The 9,104-nt window shown below is 37.3% G+C and overlaps 1 protein-coding gene across 1 annotated transcript; it reads right to left on the minus strand.

Moving 5' to 3' along the window:
* Positions 1-198: 198 nt before the first annotated feature.
* On the minus strand, positions 199-7,787 carry si:dkey-33m11.8 (trypsin-3). Its single transcript, XM_048172305.1, is given in 8 exon segments — positions 199-707; positions 852-1,106; positions 6,209-6,331; positions 6,333-6,351; positions 6,488-6,567; positions 6,569-6,638; positions 6,814-6,877; positions 7,680-7,787. Coding segments are annotated over 7 exon segments (756 nt in total). The 5' UTR covers positions 6,867-6,877; positions 7,680-7,787; the 3' UTR covers positions 199-551.
* Between the last annotated feature and the right edge of the window lie 1,317 nt (positions 7,788-9,104).

Raw genomic sequence — 9,104 nt, forward strand, 5'->3', positions numbered from 1 at the left:
ATGCTGTCATGCTGAAATGTTATGTAATTTCCACTGAGAGTCGACAGCAACCTTTCCCTTAGCCACACCGAGAGACAGTGAGGATGAGGTATAAAGGTCACTGCGCAATAATACAGTGACATTCCCAATGGAATAACGATGAAAAAGCATTGGCTTTTTACAACAGACTGCAGGAGATAAATAGGCCAACAGTGATAGTAAGCTGAGAAAATACTTGATTTATTTATTTTATGGTTCCCTGCCTTGAAATAACATTTAAAAATAGAATAAAAAGAATTTAAGTAACCATTTAAGTTTGTTGGAATTTGATTTTGCGCCAATACAATCATGAAATTAACCACAGTTTAACCATAAATGAAAGTCTCTGATATCCAAAACCTGTTCTATTTTGTTCATTCATAAATTGAGCCGTTTTCAAACAACAAATAAAACAAATAAAACAACTTTTAATGCTGGTATTCATCTTATCTAATAGACATTGACCGGTGTACTCAGTATACTTGGTCTTTTTGATGGCGTGGCAGTTCAACAACCTTTGGAAAAAGAACATTCTAGCTGTTGTCATTGTCGATTATCCAGTTGATCCAGGAGATGTAGTTGCGGACTTTGGTGTAGACTCCTGGGAAATAAGGGTTGGCACAGCTGATGCCCCAGGACACGATCCCCTCAAAATAACCGTTACAGATGAGAGGCCCACCAGAGTCGCCCTGCAGCCAAACACAGCAGGATGTCACCACAGATCACACAGTGTTAAGCATTATACAAAGCTGTTTGTTTTAGCGAAAATGTATTTTGTATGCGTATTCTCCTCCTTTCTCTCAGAGAGAAAAACCCCTACTGCTCGGATTCACCTGGCAGGAGTCTTTGCCGCCCAGTGGGGAGCCGGCGCACACCATGTTGTCTGTGATTCGGTAGTAGTAGTAGTATTGACACTGAGGGATGATCTGGACATCCACAGCACGCAAGACGGGGGACAGGTAATAACTGTAGACCTGAGTGACGCCCCAGCCGCTCACCGTGCAAATTGTGCCCCCTGTTATAGGAGCGAGTGAGGTTGGCAGCATGGCTGGCTGAACGTTGGCATTGAGCTCTGCGGGCTTCTCCAACTGATGCACAGATCCAAATGAAAATGAAAATTGCATATTTAAAGGATTAGTTCACTTTAAAATTAAAATTACCCCAAGATTTACTCACTCTCAAGTCATCCTAGGTGTATATGACTCTCTTCTTTCAGATGAACACAACTGGAAGTTATATTAATAAATATCCTGACGCATCTGAGCTTTATAATGGCAGTGAACGGGACCAATGAGTTTGAAGCTCAAGAAGGTGCTTCCATCCATCATAAACGTACTCCACACGGCTCCGGGGGGTTAACAAAGGCTTTCTGAAGCGAAGCGATGCATTTGTGTAAAAAAAATATCCATATTTCACACGTTATAAAGTAAAATATCTAGCTTCTGCTAGACCGCTTTCTGTATTCAACTTACAAAAAAAGTGTAAAACTCTTGCAGTTTAAAACGCTACGTCCTCCTATGCCTTCCATGTTCAACTTACGAAATAAGTTGAATATGGAAGTTGAATATTTTACTTTATAACTTGTTAAATATGGATATTTTTCTTACACAAATGCATCGCATCGCTTCAGAAGGCCTTTATTTACGGAGCCCCGCACATGACATGCAAAAAATGCGCATGATTTATAAATCGAGGGAACAAAATAGTAAATCGTGCACACGTTTTAGTAAATCGAGGGAGCGAAATAGTAAATCGTGCGCACGTTGTAGTAAATCGAGGGAGCGAAATAGTAAATCGTGCGCACGTTTTAGTAAATCGAGAGAACGAAATAGTAAATCGTGCGCACGTTTTAGTAAATTGAGAGAACGAAATAGTAAATCGTGCGCACGTTTTAGTAAATCGAGGGAGCGAAATAGTAAATCGTGTGCACGTTTTAGTAAATCGAGGGAGCGAAATAGTAAATCGTGGGAGCGAAATAGTAAATCGTGCGCACGTTTTAGTAAATCGATAGAACAAAATATAGTAAATCGTGAGCACATTTTAGTAAATTGAGAGAACGAAATAGTAAATCGTGCGCACGTGTTAGTAAATCGAGAGAACGAAATAGTAAATCGTGCGCACGTTTTAGTAAATCGAGGGAGCGAAATAGTAAATCGTGCGCACGTTTTAGTAAATCGAGGGAGCGAAATAGTAAATCGTGCGCACGTTTTAGTAAATCGAGAGAACGAAATAGTAAATCGTGCGCACGTTTAGTAAATCGAGGGAGCGAAATAGTAAATCGTGCGCACGTTTTAGTAAATTGAGAGAACGAAATAGTAAATCGTGCGCATGTTGTAGTAAATCGAGGGAGCGAAATAGTAAATCGTGTGCACGTTTTAGTAAATCGAGGAGCGAAATAGTAAATCGTGGGAGCGAAATAGTAAATCGTGCGCACGTTTTAGTAAATCGATAGAACGAAATATAGTAAATCGTGAGCACATTTTAGTAAATTGAGAGAACGAAATAGTAAATCGTGCGCACGTTTTAGTAAATCGAGGGAACGAAATAGTAAATTGTGCGCATGTTTTAGTAAATCGAGGGAACGAAATAGTAAATGTGCGCACATTTTAGTAAATCGATAGAACGAAATATAGTAAATCGTGTGCACGTTTTAGTAAATCAAGGGAACGAAATAATAAATCGTGCGCACGTTTTAGTAAATCGAGAGAACGAAATAGTAAATCGTGCGCACGTTTTAGTAAATCGAGGGAACGAAATAGTAAATCGTGCGCACGTTTTAGTAAATCGAGGGAACGAAATAGTAAATCGTGCGCACGTTTTAGTAAATCGATAGAACGAAATATAGTAAATCGTGTGCACGTTTTAGTAAATCAAGGGAATGAAATAGTAAATCGTGTGCACGTTTTAGTAAATCGAGAGAACGAAATATAGTAAATCATGAGCACATTTTAGTAAATCGAGGGAACGAAATAGTAAATCGTGCGCACGTTTTAGTAAATCGAGAGAACGAAATAGTAAATCATGCACACGTTTTAGTAAATCGATAGAACGAAATATAGTAAATCGTGAGCACGTTTTAGTAAATCGAGGGAACGAAATAGTAAATCGTGCGCACGTTTTAGTAAATCAAGGGAACGAAATAGTAAATCATGCACATGTTTTAGTAAATCGATAGAACGAAATATAGTAAATCGTGAGCACGTTTTAGTAAATCGAGGGAACTAAATAGTAAATCATGGGAACTAAATAGTAAATCATGCACACGTTTTAGTAAATCGAGGGAACGAAATAGTAAATCGTGCGCACGTTTTAGTAAATCAAGGGAACGAAATAGTAAATCATGCACACGTTTTAGTAAATCGATAGAACGAAATATAGTAAATCGTGAGCACGTTTTAGTAAATCGAGGGAACGAAATAGTAAATCGTGCACACGTTTTAGTAAATCGAGGGAACGAAATAGTAAATCGTGCGCACGTTTTAGTAAATCGAGAGAACGAAATAGTAAATCGTGCGCACGTTTTAGTAAATCGAGGGAACGAAATAGTAAATCATGCACACGTTTTAGTAAATCGATAGAACGAAATATAGTAAATCGTGCGCACGTTTTAGTAAACCGAGAGAACGAAATAGTAAATCATGTGCACGTTTTAGTAAATCGAGGGAATGAAATAGTAAATCGTGCGCACGTTTTAGTAAATCGAGAGAAAGAAATAGTAAATCGTGCGCATGTTTTAGTAAATCGAGGGAACGAATTAATAAATCGCACGCACGATTTAGCCGACTTAGCCTTTTTTCCTGCATGTCCGGGGCTCCATATTTATTAACCGCTGGAGCCGTGTGGACTACGATTATAATGGATGGATGCACTTTCTTGAGCTTCATACTCGTTGGTCCCATTCACTGCCATTATAAAACTTGGATGCATAAGGATATTTATTAATATAACTCAGATTGTGTTCATCAGAAAGAAGAAAGTCATATATCTAGGATGGCTTGAGGGTGAGTAAATCTTGGGGTAATTTTCATTTTAAAGTGAACTAATCCTTTAACACCTACAAACATATAACATATAATAATAATAAATGTTTCTTGAGCAGCAAATCAGCATATTAGAATGATTTCTGAAGGATCATGTGACACTGAAGACTGGAGTAATGATGCTGAAAATTCAGCTTTGCATCACAGGAATAAATTAAATTTTTAAATATATTACAGTTTTTCTCCATTGGTTTGGCTCATTTCTTGAAACAGAAATTACATTCTCAAAACTCTAAGATCATTTGGCAAAACAGTCTTACAGTTCAGCACAACACTATAGCTCACTTGCAAAAGCTCGTATCCCAAAACTGTTCACTCATGCTTCAAAACTAAATTCCTTTCCCATATAAAGAGTCAGTGCCACAGAAATGGCAAAGATCCTTCTCAATTGCTTTGGCTCATTTCTTGAAAGAGACTGGATATTCTCAACAAAGTAACGTGGATGGTTCGGCACAACACCATGGTTCACCTGCAAAAGCTCATACCTCTCCTAAAACAGTTCACTCATGTGTCAAAACTAAATTTCCTTCTCATTTAAACAGTCAGTGCCCCCAAAATGCTTCGTCCCTTTGGCATTGCGAGTCAAAATGTTTAGATGTTTTGTCACTATAGCAGAGGACCATTGAAATATCCCTCATGTCCACCTTTCAGTCTTAGCCCAGTCCTTCATTGACAATGTTTACTGTACTGTAGTGTACTTTTTGTCTAGCTAACAGAATACAATTGTAGATAAAACTGAAAAAAGAAATAGGATTTTAGGGTAAGAGTAGCCTCCAAGGTTTGACATCACACATTGCACTCATACTGCCAAGGAAATTGTAACCATTATCATTCACACAAAAAAGAAAATCTATACAGCATAATATACTGTAATATAAACACACAAACAAAAAACAATGAAAATTATATGTAGCCTACAGTGCTGTAAATAAAGCTGGAGTTTCACAACTAACAGTTCTTCACTGGTCGCTCGTTTCCTTCCAATGCCATTATTCTCTACAAATGCGTAAAACAAGAAAACATCAAATCAGTCATACAGAAGAGTTTACAGACCAGGAATGTTCTATGTTCTCCACAAGTTCAATATACTACTGGCCATACTCCAGTGGTTCCAAACCTGGGGTACATGTACCCCTATGCAGAGGCACTACAGGGGGTATTTGACAGAAAGGGGAGGGGGAAAATTATCAATGACTAGACTTACTGAAATGTTACAGAAAAACCCACAGTATTAGATAGATTTACATGGGAGGCACTAATTGCAGCTCTTTGACCCTTTTTCTTATTGTATGTTATATTCTTCAAAATAAGGATTATAATGATAATTGCATCATACAGTAAGCTGCAGTTTTTAGGTAAAATGTTGAAGTCAGATAAATCAAATACTTTCATACCTGGATTACCTGGATACACCAATCAGGTAAAGTGGGTACTGAAGCCAAAAAAGGTTGGGAACAACTGCTTAATTGTAAAAAAGTTAGAATGATGGACAACCAGTAACTGACTTGTTACATATTAGTCAAGTTCTAGTTTCACCTGACTGTCAATTGCTTTGAAAAAATTTATCAAATTTTCCAAGGATTCATATATGGTATTCATGGTATTATGTTCTTGACTAATTTTGACAATTGAACGGACTATTGTGCATGTGATGACTCATACAATGAAATGACACTGACACGTTTTGGAGCGAACGACCTTTAGACTGAGAATCAACAATCAGTTTAGATCAACAAGATCTATTCACTTGGAAATTGTGCTAAATGTAGGCTACCTGTACTTAATCATTTGCAAAGATGTACTGAGACATTGAGACATGTACTTAGACATTTGCAATTTGATGAATTGAATGAGAAAATCAGTTCTGTTGTGGTTTGGAGGTTTGTCCATGTTGTTTTGAGAATGTAATTTCTGTTTCAAGAAATGAGCCAAACCAATGGAGAAAAACTGTAAATTAGAAAACAATTAGTAATAGTAGTGTGTGTGTGTGTGTGTGTGTGTATATATATATATATATATATATATATATATCATATATATTATCCCCAGGCTTATATATGATATTATCCAAACAAGTAACCCAAACCAATGATTAGGATAAACAAACAGACTTTTGCAGTATTTTTTTAAAAGATGCTTAATGAACTTACTTTCAAGAGCATAATGTCACTGTCAAATGTCCTGTAATTGTACATGTAATACACCAGGACTCTGGACACATTGAACACCTGCTCAAAGCCCTCTTTTTTGGAGAGGTCATGTTCACTCAGAACCAACTTTGATTAAATAGCTCCTGCGAACAGATAAGACAGCATAACCCAACAATATCACATCAAGTAAATGAGTTGTAGATGTGCTGTAGCATGTTTAGTGTGTTTAGTTCCTTATCTAACTTGTCAATAAAGGTGAATTGTGATTGAAATACTCACGGCCTCCAGCAGTGGGCAGCAGTAACCACCCACTGCTTGTGTATGAGTGTTCCTCCGCAGTAATGATAGTTGTTGTACTGGCACAGAGGCCTGGTACTTTATGGAATAGGGCTCAACCTCCTGTCCTCCAATGATTCTCTGCTGCAGTGAAGCCTGTGGATGAGGAGAATAATGCTAAAGTGAGACCTCATGTGTGCAAGAGAAACACTAAATGTGACCATCGACGTCTTTCGATAATGTATGCGCAGAAAGCAGCATCCTGTTACATATGCATTAGTATATTTAGATGAGACCGCTGTGAGTTACTCAGGTAATGCAGTGCTTTACCGTGAAGCGTCGAGATGATGAGGAGCAAGGTGTATTCAAGGCATTTCTTCATGTTTGAGGGGTCTAAAACACAAGAGGACGTTTGGAGATCGGAAACAAATACAAATGAAGCACAATGCAGCTGTTGTATGGAAAAAGCATCACGTTTTACAGAATGTCAAAGCAAATGTCAAAAAATGATAAACTAAAAGGTTTAGTTCAGGTTGTCTAAACTGGTTTAGCTCATCTCTGAGCCTGGCTAAGGTGTGGTTTAGCTGGTTTAACTAAACTTTTTTAACAATTCATAAAACTCTCTTTCAAAGCAGAAAAGTAATTAAAGAGTAAACATTTTCATTCAATCAATCATCATTTTAAAATGTCTAGAACTGTTAATATGACATTATGTGTGATATAGGCACTCATTTTATTTAGCAAGGATGCATTAAATTGATCAAAAGTTGACAGTAAAGGCATTTCTATTTAAATAAATGCTGTTCTTTTGAACTTTGTGAATCCTGAACAAAATGTATCACGGTTTTCAGAAATGTTTCTTGAGCAAGCAAATCAGCACACTGAAGACTGGAGTAATGATGCTGAAAACTGACATGAATAAATTACATTTTAACATATATTCAAATAGAAAACCCGTTATTTTAAATTGTAACAATATTCCACAATATTACTGTTTTTACTTTATTTTTAATTAAATAAATGCAGTCTTGGTGAGCAGAAGAGACTTCTTATGCATAAAAGACTTCAAGAACATTCAAAAAAAGACATCAATACCAACCCCAACTTTTGAATGGTATAATATATGACAGATATATATATATGATATTCATGACGTTTCCTTCCTAAAACAGAAATGGACAGCATAAAAACTCACCCCGAGCACCGAAAGCTCAATCCTGAGCAGCTAAATCCCACTAACTTCCTCCCACACTACCTCATGTGAATATTGTCTTTGCTTTTATAGTGTAACCACATCTGTCCCTTAGGTTTATGGTCTTGTTTGTACACTAACTATTCTCGAGAACAAAAACAGTAACACAGCAGGACTTGGGCTGACCCAAAAGCTCTCAGTATCTGTGATCGCCTCCTCTTGTTTGATGCTATCACGTCTAAGACCTTGCTTTTAATTCATACACATTGTGCTGCTCTCTAAGGGGAAATCAAATATCTATAGAATCTCTCATTTGACAAAATGGTTTGTCAGAGAATAGGATATCAGGTGACGGCAAAATTGGGTGGAAAGGGCAATAGGGTGGTGGTAACTAAAGCATCTGCGAACAAGGTCTTTCCAATATCCCTTGACTGTATAAATGCACGTCTGTATCCTCAGGGGAGAAGCTCCACCTAGAAGGGAGAGTTTGCCATTTATCTGAAGTCCCTCCTTGGATGTAATAATATGTATTCTGATAGTGCCTCATGAGATTTGATCAGAAAAATAATGTTGATTTCTCTCCTCTCATTGTGTGAAAGCCTAATGAGATACCAAATATGAAATTCTTATTATTGGTGCTACATTCTCTTTTATTGCACGTAACACATAACCTGTTCAGAGCATGTTATTGTTACTCTCTTTCCCTTGAGATGCGTAGTTACAGAAACATGGTGTGTATTTCTGAAACAAAATGCTCTTGTCGGGGACTGTGTGCACTGCATCCTAAATAAAAACCGAACGAAAATAGACATCTGCATGGGTAAATCTTTCGCCCTCATGCGACATTCCTGTTTGCATGGATTCCCATTGAAAGACTGGATCACGACAGACGACAGAAAATTTGCAGAACAACGATAAATGTGATTGCTACTTTAGACTCTCATATGTAGACTGAAATGTAAGTTAAGACCCTTGCCCCTGGTTTCAAAGCTTAAGCTAGTCCTAGACTAAAATGCATGTTTCAGCTGTTTTAACTGAAAGCAACTTGCATTAGCATATCTTAAAGGGTTAGTTCACCCAAAAATGAAAATTCTGTCATTTATTACTTACCCTCATGCCGTTCCACACCCGTAAGACCTTCGATAATCTTTAGAACACAAATTAAGATATTTTAGTTGAAATCCGATGGCTCAGTGAGGCCTGCATAGGAAGCAATGACACTTCCTCTCTCAAGATCCATAAAGGTACTAAAAACATATTTAAATCAGTTCATGTGAGTACAGTGGTTCAATATTAATATTATAAAGCGACGAGAATATTTTTGGAGCGCCAAAAAAACAAAATAACGACTTATAAAGTGATGGCCGATTTCAAAACACTGCTTCAGGAAGATTCGGAGCATAAATGAATCAGTGTATCGAATCTGCG

The sequence above is a fragment of the Megalobrama amblycephala genome, linkage group LG21 (assembly GCF_018812025.1).
Source record: "Megalobrama amblycephala isolate DHTTF-2021 linkage group LG21, ASM1881202v1, whole genome shotgun sequence".
Classification (NCBI taxonomy): Eukaryota; Metazoa; Chordata; class Actinopteri; order Cypriniformes; family Xenocyprididae; genus Megalobrama; species Megalobrama amblycephala.